Genomic DNA, 24,577 nt, shown 5'->3' with positions numbered 1-24,577 from the left:
AGGAACATCCCCATATTTTTAGAAAAATTTTCTGACGCCGCACACGCCCCCACGCACCAGCCAAGGCACGGCCACACGCACCGCCCATGCGCAGGCACGTGCCTGTCACACTGACGGCGTCAATTAACGCCGTCAGGAATATTCCGTTAACTCTAAAAGATTCTGTTAACGCCGTTAGGAATATTCCGTCCAAACTGACGGAATATTCCGTCGTCTTCTCCGGCCAAACTCCGGCGCCGTCGACGGCGCTGGAAAACCAGGAAAATTTCAAAGCTTCATATCTTCTTCGTTTTACAACCAAATTTCACAAAATTGGTACCAAAATGAAGCTTACAACAAGAGGAACAAATCCATACCCTTTCAAGCACTAAAACCCATGGAATCTCGCCGAGAAAATAAAACCAACTCCGGCCAAGCTTGTAACTCACGATCCCGACGTCCAAAACCTTCAAATGAACCACCCCGAGCCTCCTAAGGACCTCACCAAGCTTCCTATAAGCTTGAAATTCCCAAAAACACAAGAATTAACGTGTGCATGAACAGTGACCAAATCGGGATATCCCAAGTTCGACGTGAAAACGAAGGTATCTTTACCTGAAATGGGTATGGTTGAAATCCCAAGGACCTCACGAGCACGAATATGTAATTTGTTTTCTTGATGTGTGAAGGTTTCAATGGTTTTTGGGTGTGTCCGTACATATGGGGATAGAAATGGGAGAGAGAGAGGGAAATGGACAGTGATACGGGACAGGGAAAAGGGTGAGGGGGTGTGGAAGAGTGTGTGTGGTCCAAAACCAGCCAAGCAACACCCAAAAACAACCACACAACGAAACAACCATAATAGGGGCAAAATCGTCATTTCACCCCTACGGTTCGAAAATCCGGAACGGGCTGTCACACATCGTCATTTAGATTTTTTTTAAAGGAAAACTAATGAAAATGGTTTGAAAACTTTGAGTTTTAATGATAAGGACAAAATAAAGGGTAAAGTGAATAGTACCAGATTAACTTTTTAGTGTAAAAATGTGGTTTTTCGTTAAAGTGAATAGTATCATGAGCTTTTCGTTAAAACTCCCTTTTTTAAAACCATCTAAACCCTGATGAATAGTGTTTTTTTTTTAGTGAAAAATTAATAAAATTCATAATAACTATTGTAGAAGTGTGACGAATGTAAGAAAGTTGAACGATTCGGATCAATTGTCGTTTGCGCCTTACTCTTCTCACATTCATTTTTCAAATTTTCATTTTGACAACATGACCTTTTAACGAATATACATAAGTGAACGGTTCGGATCGTTAATATCATATTCTGATATTTATGGTTAACTAAAATATAAGTTGATTTTGTATAGTGTCTAGAGATTTTATAAACTCCTAACAATATTTTCACTAACAGTAAAACTTTGAATGTAATAACAACGATGCGAACTGTTCATCTTCCTGCACCCTTTAAAAGATCATGTTTTGAAAAGAAAAAAAAAAAAAAAAAAGGTTTGGTGAGAAGAATGGATCGTAAATGTAAATGACAATCAACCGTTAAATTTCGATCTATAGTTTATGTGATTATAGTGGCGAATGTCAAAGTTGAGCCCTTCATAAATGTTGCAAAGCTTGTCATTACGAGCATATATATATTTACACTCAACTTTGACATTCGCCACTATAAAACTATATATATATATATATTCACACTTCTACATTAATTAATATTTATGTGATACTTGAAAGACAAATGTATTTTTATATTCTGAAGTAATATTTATGTGACAGTGTGGTATGTATATACGAATTTAGTATTATGTTTTTCATTTAATTATTTGTTGGTTTAAATTAGCAGGTCAGATTATTTGTTAATATTAGCGAGTCGAGTTGGGTCAGGTCATATTACACGTTCATTTTAACAGGTGTTACACGACACGACCCATTAAGGTATCAAGTATGACACGAAAACAATATCAACATGGAAAACACTGTTGGAAAATATTAGTATTTTGGTTTATTTGAATATTTGGTTTTATAGGCTTAGCCCGTTAGCATTAGGGTTTCAATTTCTTACCTTTTAGGATTATGGTTAGTTTATTATAAATAGCATGTTTGTTATTCGGTCAATAACAAGTTAGTCACAATGTAAGCTACGGTTATATAGTCGTTTTGGCATTTTTGTTTGTTTAATAATATTATTATTAGTTTGTAGTCTTGGTTATAACACACTATATTCAATCTAGTTGGTCTTTTATTTAATCTGCTTGGTCGGGTTGGTATTTTATTTGTCAGTTTGTATGCTAGTTTTCGTCGTTGGTTTAATTAGCAAAAAAACCAACAATAAAAAACTGAAGTTGGAGCTGTAGTCACCGCTTGCGGCCAAACCAGTCGAGTCCACGCACCAGATTCTGCCTCAACAACCTGTGCCGTCTCACCAGCTGTAACCCAACCCAGAAGCTGATATGTTGCTGCACACCTGCACAAACCCGATCACTCACCGCTGCACCAGAATCCCATCGCCATCACACGATGTCGTCATCCTGCCGCTGCAACCAAAAGTCGCGCCCATAGAACTGTTTGCAACTGCTGTTAGTAATTATTGTCTTTGCCCCCCCCCCCCCCACCCCCCGCACCCCCCCTTTTTTTTTTTTTTTTTTTTTTTTAATTGTATTGGAGTTCTCGTACACTCGAGTGCTTGGAATTATGACCACTCAAGTGATAGTGTTTGTGTTTGTTCATTGCTACACTTGAGATATGGAAATCTCGTCTGTTTAGTGACGGGTTCTTTCCATAGTCTCAACACTAGCCAATCTGAATGAGAATCAGTTTGCCAATCTAATCAAGTCAAGTTTGCCAGTTCGCTAGTCAAGTCAAGTCCAATCAAGTTGCATGCCAATCCATCTAACAGAGCCAGTTCGCATCTGCTTGTTTACAAACTCATGTCGTATACCGTCATGAGTTTGACGGGGATGTTGGAAAATATTAGTATTTTGGTTTATTTGAATGTTTCGTTTTGTAGGCTTAGCCCATTAGCATTAGGGTTTCAGTTTCTTACCTTTTAGGGTTAGGGTTAGTTTATTATAAATAGTATGCTTGTTATTAGAACAAGTTAGTCACAATTTAGCCTAGGGTTATGTAGCCGTTTCGGCTTTTTAGTTTGTTTAATAATATTCTTATTATTTTGTAGTCTTGGTTATGACACACTCTGATATTTAACTAACACGACACAAATGCCAAGTCTAGCATTTCTTCAATTCGCAAAACAAATTACAGCAAACAAAACAACTCCAATGCAAGGACAAATTGTAGAAGGAGACATCAAGCAAGCTACGACATATTCAACTCGTAACAATGATTATGAGTAGAGCAGGTTGATGCGGGTAGCAGCGGCTGCTGAACAACGCAACAATAAACAGAATTGCAGGTTTCCATTCAGGTTTAGAGGAACCAGAGGGACAGATTCTCGTTCTTAGGGTTAATTTCCGACAACCGAAGGTGCTATAGCACTTTCTTGCGCCTCTGTGTGGCTTTGCCATTGTAAATTATTAGAAGCATTTAATAATCATTTTATTTTTAGTTTTTACTTATTAGAAAACTGAAAACTGATATCTTGGTTAATAATTACTTTCAGTTTTATTAAAATTTTCCTTAAGTTTTCACTTTTTGGTTTTTAATTTTCCATAAAATAGCATTTTGGTTTTCATTTTCCATAAAGTAATTTTTTTTTTAATTTTTTTTTTTTCCTATTCGTAAGGGGAGGAAATAGAGTTTGAAACTATATATTACAATAACTTACCGAAGAGGAGGAGTTTTTAACCCAGGACATGTAGATAAAAACCTAACACCTATCCATTAGGATATTAACTCACACGCAATTTGTTAACGTAATTACCAAACAAGATTTCAGTTTTAAAAAAAGAAAAAAAAATGTAAAAACAAAATGGTTATTATGACCCAGAATCCGTTTTTTACTCGCAACTAATCACATTTGTATCCCACAACAATGACCAAGCAATATTTCTCAATATTTGAAATAGTTCAAGAAAATCCACAGCCCTTGTAACATTACAAGGTAAGATGGTATTTTCATGTAAACAGGGGCAAGAAAGTTCTCTGTAAAGAAAATAGGGGTTTCTAACCAAAGAGAAATATCCATAGAGCCAAAAAATGACCATACCAAGAACAAGAAATATGCACTGGTTTATCTCAAGATGCAAGTTGGGTAATGGCCCTTTCGTCCCCACACTAATTGTTTTTGAAGACCTAAAGTTAGATCCTACCCTTGATGGTGAACGTTTGGTTCCCTCAAAATACCTTAACGAAAGGATATTACACAGAACAAAAAATGGAACCCCTACGAACGAGAGGTAAGGAGAAAGCAACGTAGGAGTGCCACAAATCCGAGGCAACTCAACCTCTGATACGATTGTAGTTGTTTCGATTCCTTCACCAAATGGAAATAAACCAATAGAACTGTTCGCAGATGCTGATCCAGCATCGCTACATTCGTGCGTTCTGAGAAAATTAGAATCTCAACTCGGCCACCATATCATTACCACTTGATCCGCATCTCTTCTTGTACCCACTAAACGCAAAATTAAAACATAACATTCTTGCAATACATAATATCCTTACAATTTTAGACTTAGATTCTACATTTAGCAACAAGCATATTGACACTATTACGATAGCATGTGTGTGACATCTTTATGATTTGCATATTTTCAACGTTCAGGCACTATAGCCTTTGTTCGAAGGATGCAACTGGCCAACTTCATAACCGTTGCAGGCAGCAGAACAAGCTTCCGCCATTTCGGTTTCAGATACTCCGCTGTTGCAGATGCTGGCAAATGCGCGCATATGTTTCATGCCATACTGAGTCAATGACCCGCAGTGTGTTTCGAACACACGAACCTGTAATTCAAAATTTAACCTTGGAATTAAATCTTGAAACTGTACAATTGATTAATCAAAAGGGTTAGGATAAGTCATTACCATAGATTTTAAGCATCCCCAATCGTCCACAAGGGGTTGACCAAGAGCTCTCACAGAATTGAGTGTAGAGGGACCTTTTCCGGGTCCATAGAGAAATGTTCCAATGAACTGAATGCTTGCATCCAAGTGAGTCCTATGCCTCATTGTTTCTTTGATCTCATTGAGGATTTCTCTACTTTTTCCAGATCCACGTTCTGATCTTTTGTACTGTAAAACACAAGTAATTATTGAACGGTAACCTCACCATAAATCTAAATGTAGAACAATTTTTTTTGTACTTGTACTTGTATATGTGATAGTGGAAAAGAAATTGTGGGAAGAAGCTCACCATTTGCCACATGTAGAAAATCTCTGCATCTCTCTGGTTGACAACTTCCATAGGCTTTTCTAATTGGCCGTTGTTAGGAGGCAAGTTCACAGAGGCAGGATCAAAACCTAGGTACAAATACAGCTTTTCTTGTGTAATGTTTTTGCTCCCATATTCCATCACATGCGATCCCACATCGTAATTGTTTGAATTGGAAGTCCGTTGCTTTACCTGCAACAACTCACGCATGCATATTGGAATTCAATTTAATTTAATGGTCGGCTTGTACATTAGGTCCAGAATCAAAAAGTTGAGTTCAGATATTGTAAGCTCACCGCCTGATACTGTTGTTCAATTGTTTCTTTTTTCAGATTGTGCCTCTCGCTGAATGTTCAAGAAAAAGGAGATTTAATAAAATAGACTTATACAAGGTCATATAGAAGTTACAAATCCTGCATACTTTGTTCAACATATGCCCCAAACAATATCCACTATACCATGTACATATGTTTGTTTTTATTTTTCGAATAACTTATAGTCAAATTAGTTTCTTAATTATTTAGAAATTTGACGGTACAGATTTATTTCCCATCTTCGAAAGACCAAGAATGCATACCTATCTTCCATCCAAGAAATACTGTACAAGTCGCCCAAGCAAGTGATATATTCAGGTGGTGGTGGGGGGTCCATCCCAGGACAATAAGTTCCAAAGCTGTTCTCTTGTGCATTTGATGCTGTAGTCACATAAATGTTCAGGTCTTTCGGCATTATGCCTTCGAATATGCTCCCACTCTCACAAGCTTCTACATATATAACCTGCACATAATGCAATTGTGCTCATGCGCTTAACTGTCTTAACCTTGAATACCAAAGGAAGTGAGAATAAAAAGTGATCTACTTACCATCTCTTTATAGCTCCCCGATGCATGTTTCTTCTTCAAAACCTCAATAAAATCCACGGCATAAAGGAAAGGCATGTTTGGCATCCCTACAATCATATTGTAAATTGGTAAGTCTTACTCTCATTTTACAGCTTTTCTCAAGTGAGCAGTAAGGTTGGCAAGATGACGGCAACATCTCCACTCAATCGGATTCCAACTTCAGATCACATGAATTAACATGCTATGTGACAAACCTAACCACTTGCAAACCAAAACAAGAAAATAGGACAAGATCTAACCCTATACTATGTATGCGTATGAAACAACCCATGATGAAGTAGTGTTCACAATATAAGTTGAGTTAGCACAAGTGGTGAGCTACGGTGGGAGGTTGGGAAGTGTTCGGTCTCTCCTATGTAATATATATGTAACCAAAAATAAATAAAACAATGGTACCATGGATGTCAAAGAAGAGGTAGTGAACTCACCAAGGACACCAGGACCCCCATGATCTGAGTAGTATAAAAAGATCCTATCATTAGGTTTGCTATCCACAACCTTCCCACTTCCGCCTTTCACGGCCTTTTTGTCCCCAAGGAGGACTGCATACAGATTGGCGGCAGTTACTTGCTCACCAGTGTAATCCTAAAGCAGTTGATCCAAAATAAATTATTCACAAACATATGGAATTCGAAGTAGACGTAGCTCAACTATTACCAATTAAGTGACCGACTATGACTACAATAATATGCAAACTACATTTGTTAATGCACGCAATGTTCTAAATTAAGACTTATGTTAAAATGCAAAAAGGGCGTAGTTCTCAAGCAGCTTTAAGTTAACACTAGAATTGCACAAAAATCTTCTGCGTGAAGTACTGAGATTTGTTCCCGGTAGAATCTTTGTACAGCGTACGCTAACAACTGTTCTAAGTGCTGTTATTCCCACCCCAGTTTCTTATTTCCCCATCCACTTTTAATAAAATTTCTAATTACAAGTTTGCTCATTTGTAAAATGACCGATAAAGACCTTAAAAGATAACCCTCTGTTTGTTTTTTTTTTTTTTTTTTTTTTTTTTTTTTTTTGATAAACAATAAATTTTGTTAGATTAACCATCGACAGTGTCTGAACCTATGCCGTCATGCAAAAGGCTCAACACCTTTCCACCGCTATGTGGTAAGGGACCACTTGCAAAGATAACCTTCTGTTCACAAACGATTTATCTTTCCTTAAGCCTTAACTCACCCCATAAAATCCCAGTGCGACTCAACTTGAAATTGTTCTGGTTCCACACTATTTTCTACGTTTACTGCAAATTAATTCTCATAAAAATCGCGAAGAAGAAGACAAACCCAAAAACCAAGCAACCAGAGTTTGCTTCTTCTCCACTTTCTCCCGCCACTCTCTGGTTCAAGTTTAATGATTTTGTTTCGGTTGGATATTTCAACAATGGATATCAGAATGAATGGATATCAGAATGAATTGATATTTCAACAATGGATATCAGATGCTGATATTTTTATACACAAATGTGGAAGAACCAAGGAAGGATAATCTTCTGTAAAGGGTTTCGAGTTTGTTCAGTAGAAAAAAAATGGTGCAAAGTATGTCACTGAATGCTCTAAAATTATTTCTCCACTGGTACAATAATTTTAAAGACAAGCGCGGAGCAATAGTGCTAATGAGGATACTTTAGGAATAAAAGTGGGTGGGAAAATAGCATTTTAAATTTTTAACTTTTTATGGTGGGTGGAATTATAATGTGGGTGGATAAATAGGACAATGGGATGGGTCTAGTAGCTCTCAAAAATTAGGCCTTGGGCTCTTCATTAAATACCTTGTTTGAGAACCATCTTGGTGTTTTTGGTCCAGGCTATTTTCTGTTACTTTAGCTTGGGCCTCATGCTTCACCAAAAAACCCAAAACTATAAAAAAAATACAAGACAAGTTTGTAATCACAAGAATAAAATTTTTCTTTTTTCAACCCAAAGATTTTGGGGATTGGAGATTAATTAAATTAAACACAAAAATTCAATAAGGGTAATAACTCAGAAAATACTCTTCAAATAACCAATTATTTTGTCAAACTTCCGAATTTAGTTTATGAATGCAAAGGGCCACCATAAATAAAATTGAATCATGAAAACATTTAGAAAAAACAAAGTAGAACATAAAGGGTAAAATGATAATTTTATTCGAAGTGCCAAACAACTCCCTTTTTCAGGGTTAAAAAAATCCCCTTCTCAAGCATCCACAAAGCATTCAAAAAGCAAAGCTTAAATTACACAAGAAACATAGGTCACACATTAATAGGGATGCTGCAATACCACCTTGTTTTCTTGCACTAATCGTCTTCTCCTACTAGAACCATTGGTGCAAAAATGTGAATGAGACTAAAGGCAAAAAGCAACTTGCAACTCCAATGATTAAGAACATCCTGGAAAAGGACTTTGATGGATCTTATTCCACATGTTATTAAATTATTGTGTCGAGACGCCATCATGGCAATTTGATCCTCTCTTACTCTTATGGTTGTATCGTATAAAGAACAAGAAGGGAAGGGAAGAAAGTAAGAGAAGCGAAACCTTGTACACACAACTGACATGACAAATATATAATCTAACTTATCATGGATATATAGATCTTAGTTTTCCAAACAAAATGAAAGAATGTTCTTAGCAGCATTTTGGAGTTGCTTTAAAGAAAAGGTTATCCTATCTGCACACCTCTTTTACTTGACACACACCCTTCTCAATTTCCTACTATTGGATCGAATGAATTGAAGAAAATCAAAGGACAAAAATTAACAAGAGGTATGTGGGAGGTAAAAATTAGTGTGTGAATAGCACCACCCAAAAGAAAAGGACTGTTTTGGGTTAAAAAGGAAGAGTTTGATTCCATCTTATCTTGATATGCAAAAAGTATATGGAGAAAAAGAGTAAAGAGGGATGGTGATCAGGATGAGGAAAAAAATAAAGAAGGATGATTGAAAATGAAATCTTGAAAAACTAATCCTTCCCCGCTCTTCATTTCCCATTTGAGTCATTTCCCCGTATCTTAAGCACAGAAATTGAAACACTGCCTAAGTAATAAAATGGTTATCAAAAGTAGACCTGGCATTTTGGACCCGACCCGTTAACTCGACCCGTTAATATTAGTATTTGAGTGGATGCTTAACGGGTTGGGTCGCTAACGGGTGAACCCGTTAACAACCCGTTAAATAACGGGTCACTTTGGGTCAACCCGTTAGCATCCGTTAGTTGAGGATGTTTTAGTAATTTCAGTCAAGTCTTAACAACAAAACATAAACTCTATGCAAAAAAAATAAAATAATAATAATTGTTAACGGGTGAAATGGATAACCAGTTAGCTTAACGGGTCGAATTTGGACGACCCGCTAACTTAACGGATCAGGTATCCAATCCAAACCCAATAAACCCGACCTGTTTACACGTCTAATCAAAAACTCCCTAAAAGGTTGTTTAAACCAAAATGTCAAACATGAAACACTGCCGCAGTGATACTGCTTTTTAAGCTCAGCCCACAGGAATCCCCTTTAAACCATGGAATATGTTAGGCTTTTATCTTTTTCTTTTTTGGTTCGGCATCTGCAAAATTTGATTTGGATATGCACGACAGACTTGTTAATATTCTTTTATCTTCTGAAAGAACGTCAAATCCTTTTAATTAGTTTAAGAACAAAGAAATACTAAAAGAAAAGCATAAGTAGGGCCAAATGAAAGTTTGAATGTCCTCATCTTAATTTTGTGTTAGCTTTTGATTTGTCCTTACCAATCTACTAGCTCACCACTCTGTGGTTAGAAAAAAACCTAAGCTCCCCTACCCACTGTTAATTACTTACAAAATGAATGAACGGTTCAAAATTAAGAAAGCATATTAAAAAAAAATCTATCCATATCCATGTCACACCAAAGTATACAATATTAAATGTAGAATTCACACACTATATTAGATATATATGATCTATCTGCATATACAAATAGTTATATATTGATTTCAAAAAATAAAAAATAAAAATTGTACCTTAGGCACGCCGGCATAAACATCACCACCCTGAGGATGGTTGATGATAACTCCCGGCCTCGGATTCATTGAGTGCTTGGCTATGTCGTCGTACATAAATACCACTATGTTCTCCTCCTTCAGCCCACCTTTTTTCAGTAACTGATATGCGTGGCAAATATCCGCCTGAATATACACGATAATATTAAAGTGTAAATCCCCAAGAACAAAGAAATTTCAGTTGTTATATTTATAAAACATAAAAAATAAATAAAATAAATAAATATGAAATAAACTTTCCTTGGTTAGCACAAATATTATATTTACCTGATGCCTGTAGTTTCCATACCCGTTTGAACCGGCTACAAGAACCGCCCATCTTGTACCCGGTTCTTTGTGATGAACATCTTCCGGTTTATCCTTCTCGGATGGCAACCGGATTCCAGAGTCCCACCGCTCCAACCGGGCGGCTCGGCCTCCACCTATAGCTTGGATGACCAGTACAAACAAAAACAACGATATCCACGACACAGTATAGTTACCAATCATCAACCTGGACTGATGTTGGACCGCCATGAAGGGTAGAGAACCGGTTCAACAAAACCGACAGTGCTAGATTTAGTTAAGAAACGGTGGAGGAAGAGGAGGAGAGAAAGAGCAGCGGGGCGAGGGAGAGGTTGGTCAGTGTATAAAAGTGAGGGGGGACTAGCGGTGCGGTGTGGTGCCATGCAAACCATGACAAGGATTTGACACGTGTGCGGAAGATTTATGAGTTGGTGGGTCCAGCGTGACTGGGAAGGGACAAGTGTGATCTACGTTTGATGTTTGGAGTTGTCGACTGTGGCGGTGGTTAAGATATTTTGGCTTTTTACTCAATACTCTTTCTTTCTTTCCTTTTCCTCGGCCGGAGGGAGACTACCCGCTAGCGGATGTGATTAAGAAGCTTTGGCTTCATTGTATCAAAAATAAATAAATAAATAAAAATAAAATATATATATATATATAAAATATATATATATATATATATATATAATTTGTAAATATTGTTGATTAAAAAAATTATAAAGCAAACGTAATGTAAAACCGATTATGAACTAACTACGTTTGTTTTTTTTGTTTTTTTGTTTTTTTGTTTTTTTGGTTAATGCGGACGTGCCAACTTGAATTCTAGCTTGATCAGATGAGTAGAATAGATATGATGGTGGTGGTGGTGTCAAATACGCTGCTGACTTCTACACTTAAGCAACTACGTATGGTTGAGGAACGAATATGTGGCCTTGAGTTCGGCTGTTTGAATGCCAAACTGTGAAGTGCACCAGTGTAACTAATTATAGAACACCTCACTTCGTTAGGGGATTTAATAAAGTAACCTCTTTTTTTTTGGTAATCAATAATGAAGTACCCTTTTTGGACGAAAGAATTGAGAACTCTTTGTCGGTCGAGACTTTGATAAATAACCAACCAACCCGAAGCAGTGTTGTTTACATTTCCAAATTGAAGATGCTCTTGAATCACTTGATTTTACAGCTCCAGTGATGTTTACTTATCTAAAATGAAGATGTCATTGGTTGTCAATACAGTGTTGTTTACTTCTCCAAACTGAAGATGTGTTGACATGAGGGTTAGGATTGTTAGTATTTTTCTTAGAGCTGTGAGAAGGGTTTCACTTATAACAAGGGTTTTCGCGTAGAGCGTTTGAGTTATTTGTTGAGTTGAAAGGCTTTCACGTTGCAAAGCCTTTTCTATTTACGAAGATGGACCCCATGATAATTAAACATATCTGTTACGGTAGAATTGTGATAAGACTGTGCCTTCTCGGCATTTACTTGGATATTCTCTCTGTCATTTTAATCCCTTCCTTAGCAGAAACTCAACCATTATCCAGTCTTGCCTCTTTGATTTGAACCAGGATTTTGAACCTAGTCCCTTTATGCACTTATTCATCCTTATTGATCAAGCATGAATTATGATTATTAAAATAATTCACATCTCACCACTTAGTCTAGTACAAAAAACACTTTGCGCGACGCAAGTCCTTCGTTGCACAAAGTCAAAAAACGTCGCGCAAAACTTAACTTAACGCACCTTCGTCCCGCACTAACCGTTGCGACAAGGCAGTGACAGAAGGGGTTTGTGTGACGAAGATTCTACCTACGTCGCGCAAAGAGGTTGGCGTGACATAGGTAGAATCTTCGTCGCGCAATGTGTCGCACAAAGCCACTTAGCGCGACGCAGGTCATACGTTGCGCAAAGCCACTTAGCGCGACACAAGGCATGCGTCGCGCAAAAAGGTTGGCGCGACGAAGATTCTACCGACGTCGTGCAAAGGGCTTTGTGCGACGCATCCCCCTACATCGCGCAAAGCCACTTTGCACGACGTAGGTAGAATCTTTGTCACGCAAACCTCTTTTTTTTGTTTTGGTCAAAAATATTATTTTTTAATTTTTAATAAATATCTTAATTAAACTCTAAACAATAATTAATTAACCAAGGAAAAGTATTTAGTTATAAAATATATAAAAATATACAAACAAGGTATCCAAACAAAAAAAAGAAAAAACTACAAGTAGTCTTCTAAGTTTGATACATCAAGCTACTAGGTATCAGTAGGGCAAAGTGGCTTGGAGGTCGAAGATGTAGGAAGATCAGGTACTGGTAGTGAGATTTGGAGGCTGGACGTCTATATGGCTCGTACAAGGTCTCTCACATGTCCGACATATGCCTTCACCTGCTCGCCCTGGGCCTTAATCTGCTCGCCCTGGGCCCTCATCTGCTCGTCCCGGGCCCTCATCTGCTCGCTCTGGACTGCAAGCTGACCCTTTAGGGTTGTTATTTCCTCCTTCAATACACTCACCCCTCCTGTGTTTGATCTGGAAGAAAAGGCACCTGTCTCACGAACTCGCGCTTTCCCCATACACCGAACAACTTTGCCATGACGACGACCGAAGTTTTGATCCATGATATTAGTCAAGATCTGAAAACCTGCATCCTCGAGTACCGTGACGTCCTCGATCGAGGTCTCCGGGGGAAGTTGCGATGTTGCTTCTTGAAGAACAGTAGTGCGCTGTTCCACTATAGCATCCTGTAATAATAAAGGAAAAAACATATAATGTTTAATAACATAATATAAATAATATTTGAACGATTCATACATATAAGAATAATAACAATTACATATACTTACATGAAGCTGCTTAGCTGTCTCATCACCAGGTCGAACGTAAACATCCTCGAACATGTCGATCTCTGGGAACTTAGAACCCTCCTGAAGAAAAAAACATTAAGAAAATTTTATTAATCAATAATAATAAGTAAATTGTATAAATTTTCAAAATTAATATACTTTTACCTGATGTCGTGCCTCAAGCCTATACGAAAAAGGCTTCGAACCAGAATGGTGGAGAAGTGTTTTTGAGTTCCGAGCTATCTTGACATCAATAGATTTCTTCTGTTAAACACACAATATACATGTTAGTGCGATTATTTAAAATAAATTAATAAAGGAAGCTTAAAAAAAATAACTAAAACAATAATAAATTATTATTAAAATATTATGTAAATACCGCAAATTTTGGGTCTGTAAAATGTTTGCAGAGCCACTTCCAATCCTCCGGCCGGTCCTGCAACTCGATTGGGCAACCATGTAGGCGAGCAAACTCCGGATCATCCCATAGCTTAAAATGCGTGTGAAGATAGTTCTTCCAATGTTTGTACCATTTTGCTAAGGTCTCCTCTAAGTAGGCCATGACCTCAGGGGATATGTCGTCAAGATCAAAATCGACCTACGAATATGAAAAATAATAAAATAATAGTAAGAAATTTAATAATATTAAGATAATATATTTTGGTTTTTAATATTTGTAAACAAAATTTAAAAATTGATAAAGGCTAAAAATTAATACACTAACCGACAAGGTTTCTCGCACTAGTTTCTTCGTCCTCTCGGGAATTTCTGCCCAAGACTCCCACTGCATAGGACAATTTTGTTTAATAACAACACCACAACTACTAGCGACGTTGTTATGCTGTTGTGAGGTAGCCGTTCCATGATGTCACGGGTCATACTCAATCTTGATCCTGGAGCCGGTTAGACGTACGCTCTGTGCCTCCTTCAACATTCGACTAGGCCCTCTGGCGTCTTTTTTAGCTGGCCAAAAATAATTAAATGGTGAAATCCCTGAGCTTAAATTTGTACAGAAAATTCGACATAACCTCCCCTAATAGTATAGCATTTCCCAAAACCTTAAAACAGTAAAATAACAGTAATTCATAACCCCCATCACATTTTCACATTCCAGTAAATTTTCACCATCATAAAAATAATAATTTTTAAATGATAAAAGAAAAATACAACGTAGTGATTGAAAATTAGAAAAAACTACCTGGCTGGGAGGCCTTACCCTCGACTCTAGATGCCAAGGAAGTGTGATCAGAAGGCTCCGGCTCGTGGCGGCGTCAGTGAGGCAGTCGTGCACTAAGCGGCTGAACCGACACTGATGATGTCACTGAGACAGGCACCTGGGACGCCATAGGAATAGCCTCAGTAAGGGGTGTAGGCTCCCCAATCAATGGAGCACTCACGCCTAGAGCAGTAGATGTTGATAATGCAGGAGGCTCATTGGTCACACTCTGACGACGAGTGATCAACCGCGACATCTATACACCTTTTGAACCATAAAATTATAACATTAGAAACTAATCCTTTCTTGCATTTGAAACTAATCAATTAGCAGCCAAAGTAGTAAGTAGGTTACCAACGTTCTTAATTTCAAAACATGAGGAAACTACCTATCCATTTTCACAGCCAACAAGTACATCAAGTGAAACAAAAAAAGAAAAAAGGGTAATCCGACACTAGGATTACCAAACATTGTAATCAATCAAAGGTATCAAAACTTCATTAGACTAATTGATATGATCAAAGTACCGTACAAAAACAATTTACTTCATACAAGCCATTCAACCAGACAGATGCCACAACAAATGAAAAGGCAATCTACTTACCACTACTTGATTTCTGGAATTGGATCCTTTGATTTTTCTTTGGTGATAACTCTCTCTCCTACTTCTATCATATTGGATTTATATCCAGCACTGCTTTGCTCTTTGGCTTGTGCTTCTCCAAATTTACTCTGTACAGAGGTGGGAATTTTTTTTACAAAAGGACAGGTACATAACTCAAAAAATGATCAAATGGGTTAAAAAAGTAAAGGGAAATATGTTGAAGTGGTTGTGTTGAGAACGACACAAAAGCGTGCAGCCCCAACATATCTTCATTGGAATTCGTAAAGTACATATCTTCATTGGAATTCCTAAAGTAAGGGAAAACTGGGACTATTTTTAGGATTTGGTTGCATGGATTTAATATCTTGTTCTTTATTCATAAATCAGTATCATCAAATTCTTCAATATACGTGATTGAAATTGTAGGCATGCAAGTAGTTCCCTTAGAAATACGCAAACATACAGTATGGGATTTTTTGTAATTGAGGGATGGTTTAGACGTCCATAAATACCTTTATTTTAAAAGCTCAGCATCTCTTGTCCATTTTCCATCCTCTTTGGCCCAAAATTTTTTTTACTCATGCCCACATCCGAATCAAAATGAGGATTCTTTTCAGGATCCACATCCAATTCAGGTTTAAGAATCTGGAATGCTTCTTTCTTCTGTTTGTTAATGTTGACCTGAAAATACAAGAAACATGAGATTAAATTTCAAACAAAAGAAGTCACTTGCTACAAAGTTAACAACACTCCATCTTCCTCGCATTTGCAACAACCAATTTGAGGCTTTTATGTTATACTAATTTCAAATAAGCAAATGTCATACCCATTTCAAATAAGCAAATGTCAATCAACCAAGACGACATCATAAAAAAGCAATAAAATTTTCACACAAAAATTACATTGAAATTTGACATTATGAGAAATCCCATAAAAAAAAAAATTACGTATAAAAAAACAAAAATTAGGATTTTGGGAAGTATAGGGGAAGAGAAGAAGAATAAAGGCAAAAAAAAATTCATATCCAAATACCCGATTTCAACTAAACCCTGTTTACAGAAACCTTGTTTACATATAACAAAACAAAAATTGGGGATTTTGAGAAGTTTACGGCCAAAGAATGAAGACGAAGAAGAAGAAGGACCTTCAGTTGAGGCGCTGCACTGGTAGTGACTGAGAGTGTGATCCGTCTCTCTACCTGTAACCCATCAACCCCTCTGCAAGCCAAAACCAACATCTAATTTTATCAGAAACCCTAAATAACATGCAATTTGAGCCTAAATAACAAAAACCCATTGAAAATCAAAAACCCTTACCTTGATTTTGGAACTTGATTCGCGTCCACTTCGAGATTCGCGTTGGATTTGAGATTGTGAAGACGAAAGCTTGCGAGAAGGAAGAGAGGTCTACGGGAAATGGAGAGGGAGAGATGAGCGCACGAGAGGGAAGAGAGGTCTACGGGAAACTCTTGGAAATTAAAAAAAAAAAAAAAAAAAGCGCCTATTTTTCACTATGGTACCGCCAAAATTATCACAACTTGTGCAAGGTAGGTATACAATTTGACGTTGCGCAAAATGGTTTTGCGCGACGACCACGTTAAGACGTCGCGCAAGGTTTTTTTTTTTTTTTTAATAAATTATTATAAAAATAACTGAAAATGTGACTTCACTCATTTCAAATTCAATTTTTTTTACATCAACCCCACAGTTATATATTTATCTAACAAAAACCCGCAATAATTTTTTTTTACATATATATCATTCAATTTCTTAAGTGTTATAAGTACATAATAAATAAATTAAAATCTACTTAGTAAATATATATACTATTGAACTTGATGGGAAACGCATTGTACGAAACTAGTTTCAACGATCCAACTATCAAACTTGTTTGTACATACTTCGAGATTGCGTACACCAAAAATCGCGAAAAACAAACATTCAGATATCAAGTAACGGGACAAAACTTTTCGACGGTTATAAACAAAAAAACACAATTTAACGGTAGTTTTAACTCCGATTTTGATGATTTTTTAGAGCTACACTCCTTGACCCTATATGAATACAATGAACCAATTCGATCTTCAATTTAAAATATTTACACTAGTGGATACCACAAAATCTTATGTTATAATTGATGAAAGTATAAATAAACTCTTAAATGTTAATGAATATATCGTTTTGATGGGAAACGCATTGTACAAAACTAATTTCAACGATCCAACCATCAAACTTGTTTGTACATGCTTTGAGATTGTGTACACCAAAAATTGCAAAAAACAAACATTCAGAGATCAAGTAACGGGACAAAACTTTTAGACGGTTATAAACAAAAAAGCACGATTTAACGGTAGTTTTAACTCCAATTTTGATGATTTTTTAGAGCTACACTCCTTGACCCTATTTGAATACAATGAACAAATTCTATCTTCAATTTAAAACATTTACACTAATGGATACCACAAAATCTTATGTTATAATTGATGAAAGTATAAATAAACTCTTAAATGTCGGTGAATGTATTGTTTTGATGGGAAACGCATTGTACAAAACTAGTTTCAATGATCGAACCGTTAAATTTGTTTGTACATGCTTCAAGGTCGTGTACGCCAAAAATCGCAAAAAACAAACATTCAGATATCAAGTAACGGGACAAAACTTTTCGACAATTATAAATGAAAAAGCACGATTTAATAGTAGTTTTAACTCCGATTTTGATGATTTTTCAAAGCTACACTGCTTGACTCTATATGAATACAATGAACTAATTCGATCTTCAATTTAAAACATTTACACAAGTAGATACCATAAAAGAAAAAGGCAATGCAAGAACCCCAAAAGAAAAGCAAAAGGAAAAGAAAAAAAAGCAGCTTTGCGCGACGTAGGCATGCGTCGCGCAAAGCAGCTTTTTTTTTTTTTTTTTTTTTCTTTTCCTTTTGCTTTCTTTTGCATTGCCCTTGTGCTTGATGAAGCATACGGAACCAATTGTGTTTGTTCTAAGTTTTTGCAAATTGCTCACTCAACTTTATTTCATATAAGGTTATGAGATAACTCACTACAACCAGAAACCAAATCTCTCTCTTTAACCCCTTGGAGTTAATGACATGTATATGGGAATTCAAGTCATTCTAATTTTTTAAATTTTGTTGTTTTAATGCAAATGAAATCCGTCTAGGTGTGGACAACTACTACCTGAAAGCTTATAATTTAATATCTCAAAATTAAGAATTATATAAACTAGGTGGCTAGTTGAACAGATTTATTTTGCTTATTCATAGTTGAACAGATTTATTTTGCTTATTCATAGTTGAACAGATTTATTTTGCTTATTCCCTTGCTCCAACGATTTATGTATCTTTATTTGAAGTAAACATGTCATAAATATTGACTAATTGGGTTTTATATTGTTCTTTATTACAAGTGACATTGCTTTAAACTAGACTAAGAGGAGGAAGAGGTTTTGAAACGCAGATGGTTGGAAAGTAACTTAACTAAATAAAGAGAAGTAACTTAATAGAGAAACCTTCAGTTCAAGCCGTGACAAAGTAATTTTCTCTCCTTTATATCTTGATTGTACGTAAGGTACATTTAACTCAGACAACTTTGAAATTCAGGGTCCATCATTGGATAAACAAGACGACTGTTACAAGAACAGGTGATTAGGCAATAACAAAATATGGCACATGAACATGATGATATAGCAAGTTCACTAAGTAGCCCAACAACAACCTTTTTTCTTCATAAACAATAAACCCTAATGGTTTACAGAATCGGTTAAATCACAAAATAATTCAGCTATAATAATTAGATATCAAACTCATCGTTTATATAACTCGAACTTAACACCTACCGCATCAAACTTTTCATTTGACAAGCTAAATTGTAGTGATTTTTTGAATTGATCACATACGTAACAGTTTTGAGAAGAAAAAAAAAATTATCATATGTATAACAAAATATTGATTTAGGACGGACAAATAGACAATAGTCTATAGTCAAAGCATAAATAAAACAGTTTAATTTGCTAATTCCAGTGTATAAATTATACTTTAGAACCAGAGCTTATGCATGCTTGCGCAGGTGAGAAATTAACCAGCCATTTTTGCCCATTTAGTGTTATGAGGTGTGGAGGAGGATTCAAATTTGGGTGCGTTGGGCGGAACATATCCACTATAAGCAAAACCAACATTTGATAAAGTGAATAGGCACTGTGTAGTTACAAAGTTGCCATGTACAACAAAAACTGCCTAAAAAAGTACGGTGTCCTGTAACATCAGAAATTACATCCTCATTGTCAAATATTCCTACGCCAAAACACGGTTTATTTATTTGCACATATATTCAAGTCCCTTGAAAGTTAGTGTGGCCATTCTTCAACTCTCTGCAAGAAAAACGAAGCAGATAAGGAAGACTTCATCTAATGCACACTTATTTCAAAGTTTCAAAAATATGCAAGTCATCCAACAAGAGCTACAACTAATCAAATGCTTTGATGAACAAAAGAAAACACCTCTAGCAGGTGAAACGTGCGTCAAGACATCGCATAAACAGCATACAAACAATCCACCCAACTCACGCAACTCAAATCATTTTATGCGGCCAAGTTCTCAACAACAAACAGAGCTTCCTACATTGCATTCATACTATAACTTATGGGGTGTGCTATCCACACACCCCTTTTTACTTCTCTCACACCCCTTACTAATTTATGTCCTTTGATCTTCTTTAATTCATCCTATCCGACGGCTGAAAATTAAAAAGGTGTGAGAGAAGTAAAAAGAGGTGTGCGGATATCACACCCCTAACTTATAATGCAAGGGTTAAGAATTGACAGTTCAGATGCGGCCCCAAGACACTAAACACATTGATTATTTAGTTTGATGAGATTATAACATGAAAATGAAATAGACATAGTACCTCTTCCTTTTTGTCCTCTTTGCCTTTTGTGAAGAGCTTGTAACCCCCATATATAACCGCCCCCCCCCCCCCCCCATCCAGCTAAAGAGACGAGCACAAACTGTAAGGGACCAAAAAGAAAAAGCCAGGTGAAGCAAAGCCATAAGATGTTAAGAGTTTTGACTATCATGAACAATAAGTTTGCGCTCGCATGCAACATTGTTGAAAGCAATCCAGTTATTTTGGTGTGAGGACTTAACCAAATCATTTTGTCTCGTTTTACCAAGTAATTCAACAGACAACTTAACGACATCCCCCAGCATATCTCTTCTTCTCCCACATTATCATATGGACTAGAGCCTTAATATACACCCTGAATAATAGTAGCATTCAAACTTTCTCACAAACATACCACCTTTTCGGAGTGGAATCTAGGACCATTGCATAGTGCATACATAGCACCGATAATTCGTTCATCAACATCACAAAGGGACGTAGGCAGTATGGGAATACTCCTCAGTTTTGTAGCGTTACACATTGTTTAGCTGTGTAAAATCAAACCAGTATTACGTCTGGATGTGAAAGTTGAGAGCTGAGATGCGCTTATCTATCCGCTTAAGGAACTCCTTGCCACCACGTTCTGGATTCAACAGCTGCCGGGCACACCTCAATGCAAAGTAGAAGAGTGTTTGAATCTCAATTGGATAACCATACATCCCTTGTCCAAAAATCAAGCAAATGCATGAGATTTGGTTCACTTAATTATAAGGTATCCTTAGACTAGTTGGGAAAATTATGGATGCAATTGACAAGGCCAAACCACAAAAAATTAGATATCAAGTAATTTTCCACAAAATCACTAAGAGATCGAAGTGAAAGACATGTGAGTTATGGCATTCTAACTTCTCTAGCAGGCAAACTATATTGCCACATAAACAAATCCTGTACTGACCCAAGATTCACAAGAATGTGTCTATTGGTACATATCATTTCAGCTAGTGAGGCCAATATTCTAATAGGAGTTGGGAGAATCAACCAACCCAAAACTGATACATAGTTTCAAGAATCCTACAAACAGAAAAGAAAAGACTCACCATCCTCCTGTCGATCATACTACACGAAATCCAACTAATTCTCAAACGGAAAACTAAGCTTTTCTTGAAATAAGTGTACGAAGTTAAGTAGTATTAACTATGTAAAACACAAAACAATTTTGTACTTGATGTACAAAAATATGTGCATACAAATAAATTAAATCACAATAATTAATGAAACTAAATAAAATAGCTACAAACTATTAATCCTTCTAAACCAAAAAATGGGACAATTCCATATTGACATCACCCAAAATTTCTATGTTCCATAGTTTTAACTTCTTGTTTACCCCTTCCACTCCTGTCTTAAAATTATTTTTTAAGGACCTGTATGATGAGACCACATATTCTAAATCGTAAAGGGTAGAGACTAAACCTAAAATTATTACTAACCATGTAATAGAACAGTGGTTTGACAAAGCTGTAAACAGGCTTCTTCTCTAAATCTCTAACATTCTAGTTTCCTCCTCCCAATTTGGTGAGAAATGAAATCTATCCATTTTTTAGCACACATCAACCTATCCCTAAAATTAGATCAAGTTAACTCAGTAGTTTGCAGTTTCTTAGCTTTTGTTTCCCTAAACCTATCAAAATCCTTCATACTCGTACTCATTCATTCTACTCATTCAATTGTTCAAAACCAAAACTCAACTTGTTAAAAATAAGCATTGACAAAGATAATTAAAGAAAAACATAAATACACAAAAATAAAAAAATCCAAACATAAATGTAATCAACAAATAGTTAATTAATTAATCAAATAAATACAATACATGAAGGTGAAGATGGTGAGGGTTGAGAGAGATAGAGAATCTGAAAGAGAGAGGTTGAGTGTGAAGAAAAAGGCTTATGTGTGGTTATTTCAGAAAAAAAAAGTCATCGACTTTGCACGACGCCACCTACGTCGCGCAAAACAGCTTTGCGCGATGTAGGTGCACCTGCGTCGCGCAAAGTTAGGAAAAAAAGCAGGAAAAAATTCTTGGTTTGGCACCAAAATCTTGCACGACGCATAAAACGTCGCGTAAACCTCCTTTGCGTGACGATACCTTGCTCGACGAAGTCATGCGTCGCACAAAGCGGTTTTGCACGACGGAGGTACACCTGCGTTGCGCAAAGTTGGGAAAAAAAACGGTAAATCATTCTTTGTTTGACCCCAAAATCTTGCACGATGTTTGGCACTTTGCGCGACGAAGGTATGCGTCGCGCAAAGCTGTTTTTGGTGACAATTGTTGACTTACGTCGCACTAAACAGCTTTGCGCGACGCATTCTTCGTCACGCAAAGGCCATTTGCGCGACGTTTTGTGCTTATCGTTGTGCAAACATACTTTGCGCAATGAAATTTCCTGCATCGTGCAAGTTTCCGTCGCGCAAACATGTTTTTGTACTAGTGTACGCTCTAGTGGTATTCATCTACACTTATAAGTGAGAGATCTTATATTCGATTCTCACCAAAGGAAAATTTGAACTACATTATTGCTAACCCATTGTAAGGTTAGCCCACTCCCCCACCCTTTTAGTGTAGATAATTGTATGTTCAAAATAATTCACATGTCATATCAAAACTCATAAGATCCTTGGCAATTCTAGTTCACCAAGTCTGATTGCCTATCTCTTTACTCTTCCCTCAAATGTACCAAAAATCCTCCAGGTCGGAAACCATATGACTGTTCGATTAAATGACAATCATGTTAGAGTTTATTTGCAAAAACGTATTCGTTCATTTTCTTCTCAAATAAATGTTTATTTATTTTTGCATAATATTTTGTTTTGATCATGTATGAATGATGAATTAAAAATATAGATGATTCAGATTATTATTGAAATCCTTTATGAAGTGAGCTTCAAAAAAAAGTGTTATTAAAAATCTCATTTGGGATTTTATAGGTAGGGGTGGGTTCAAAAAACAAAAAACTGAAAGAAAAAAAATCAAATCGAACACCAAACCGAAACCGAATAGATCGAACCGAATTATTAAATGTATAGTCAATGATTTGATGAATAAAAATTGAGAAATTTTATTTGGACCCAGTAAATTTATCCTCTACGTCTGTTAAACTTTTTTGTTAAATTTATATTCTAATTATGCCTCAAAGAAAGATGGTATTCCTCATCACTTTGTAAGTGAGATATTTTAGGTTACGTCTTAGTCAAAATCTCCTCTCTCATTAATATAAAATATATCGTTGTACTAAAAAAATGAGTGTAAAAAGATATTAATTAGCGAATGGGTCGTCGAAACGGCCGCGAGGGCCACAATTGCGACTGGGTGGGCTGCCAAAAATAGATTATGGGGAGGTGGAGGAGAACGATAAAAACATAGTGGAGAGGATAGTGACCTTCGACAACACCGAGAGAACATGTTGCCACTCATCGTAGTTGGGTTGGGTACATCGGAGAAAATATAAGAGATGTGATGTGATAAGAATCTCATAGGAATATTAGTAGTAAAGGTTGTTATATAGCAGTTGGGATTATGCTAGATGTCATCATTTGAATGTGTGTGAACTGTAATACTGTAATAGAGTTGTTAGTAGCAGTTGTATTAGATAAAAGGTAGTTAGGATAGTTGCTATATAGTCTATTTTGTAAGTAACATAAAGGATATGATAAAAATAATATTGAATTGCAATTACCTTTCTGTCTCAATAGTCTCTCTCTCTATGCTTCTTGAGTCAAGGTCGATTTAAAGATCTATCATTGGTATCAAGCCAATCTGGATCTCTTTAATCCCTTCTCGATTGCCGTATGACTCGTGCATTGACGAAGAAAGCCATGGAATTGCAGAATCATCTTGCTGCGATAAACATCACTCTTAACACCCTTCTCCAAAGGTTCGACGCTATGGATGCGCGTCAAGATTCATCAAACGCTCGAATTAAGAAGCTTCATCGTGATTTTTTGGAAAAATGTGAGATAGGTTTTCTTGGAGATTCATCAGATACCACTCAATCGGAAACCAATCTGCATGGCGATTTAAGAACCCAACAATTCCACCTCCACGATTCAGGGTTTCAACCACGACCTCCCATGGTTAAACTTGATTTTCCTCACTTCCGGGAAGGAGATGACCCCTTAGGGTGGATTTACAAGGCGGAGCATTATTTTGATTACTTTGATATTCTGGCCGATGATATCAAAGTAATCAAATGAACCAAATTCCCTACAGAAAATCTTTGTAAAATCTTCCCATTTAGGATAATTCTAGACGCAATTAACCCATTGAAACCATTGAAACCATTGAAACCATTGATCTGCAAGTTCAACATATCAGCTTATTGTTCATACCCCATTTGGACTACCTCCATCAAGATCCCATGATCACAGGATACCATTGTTGGAAGGGAGCAAACCTCCAAGTGCTAGACCTTATAAGTATGGCCCTTTTCAGAAAACTG

At 36.5% G+C, this 24,577-nt stretch overlaps 2 protein-coding genes across 3 annotated transcripts; both read right to left on the bottom strand.

The window, feature by feature from the left end:
* Nucleotides 1-4,372: 4,372 nt before the first annotated feature.
* Nucleotides 4,373-10,889, bottom strand: BETA-VPE (beta vacuolar processing enzyme). The gene is made up of 9 exons (XM_068462330.2): nucleotides 10,516-10,889; nucleotides 10,210-10,374; nucleotides 6,654-6,810; nucleotides 6,187-6,272; nucleotides 5,901-6,100; nucleotides 5,620-5,668; nucleotides 5,306-5,515; nucleotides 4,978-5,184; nucleotides 4,373-4,896 (listed from the first exon to the last, which is right to left on the bottom strand). Exons 1-9 carry the CDS (start codon nucleotides 10,762-10,764, stop codon nucleotides 4,714-4,716), a joined length of 1,506 nt encoding a protein of 501 aa, XP_068318431.1. The 5' UTR covers nucleotides 10,765-10,889; the 3' UTR covers nucleotides 4,373-4,713.
* A 1,782-nt stretch (nucleotides 10,890-12,671) lies between these two features.
* On the bottom strand, nucleotides 12,672-16,671 carry LOC148697385 (uncharacterized). Of its 2 annotated transcripts, none has more exons than XM_088692437.1 (10): nucleotides 16,509-16,671; nucleotides 16,304-16,409; nucleotides 15,705-15,873; nucleotides 15,193-15,320; nucleotides 14,571-14,852; nucleotides 14,097-14,335; nucleotides 13,752-13,970; nucleotides 13,538-13,636; nucleotides 13,373-13,453; nucleotides 12,672-13,270 (listed from the first exon to the last, which is right to left on the bottom strand). In XM_088692437.1, the coding sequence occupies exons 6-10, from the start codon at nucleotides 14,160-14,162 to the stop codon at nucleotides 12,869-12,871; spliced, it is 867 nt and encodes a 288-aa protein (XP_088548563.1). In that variant the 5' UTR covers nucleotides 14,163-14,335; nucleotides 14,571-14,852; nucleotides 15,193-15,320; nucleotides 15,705-15,873; nucleotides 16,304-16,409; nucleotides 16,509-16,671; the 3' UTR covers nucleotides 12,672-12,868. The 2 variants fall into 2 exon arrangements, with proteins under 2 accessions (XP_088548563.1, XP_088548562.1); XM_088692436.1 differs by having other exon boundaries at nucleotides 16,337-16,409.
* Between the last annotated feature and the right edge of the window lie 7,906 nt (nucleotides 16,672-24,577).

Source organism: Pyrus communis, chromosome 4 (genome assembly GCF_041283825.1).
Source record: "Pyrus communis isolate YQ-2024b chromosome 4, ASM4128382v1, whole genome shotgun sequence".
Classification (NCBI taxonomy): domain Eukaryota; kingdom Viridiplantae; phylum Streptophyta; class Magnoliopsida; order Rosales; family Rosaceae; genus Pyrus; species Pyrus communis.
Note: the sequence above shows the minus strand (reverse complement) of the source record. Positions and strands in the feature narration are given on the sequence as shown.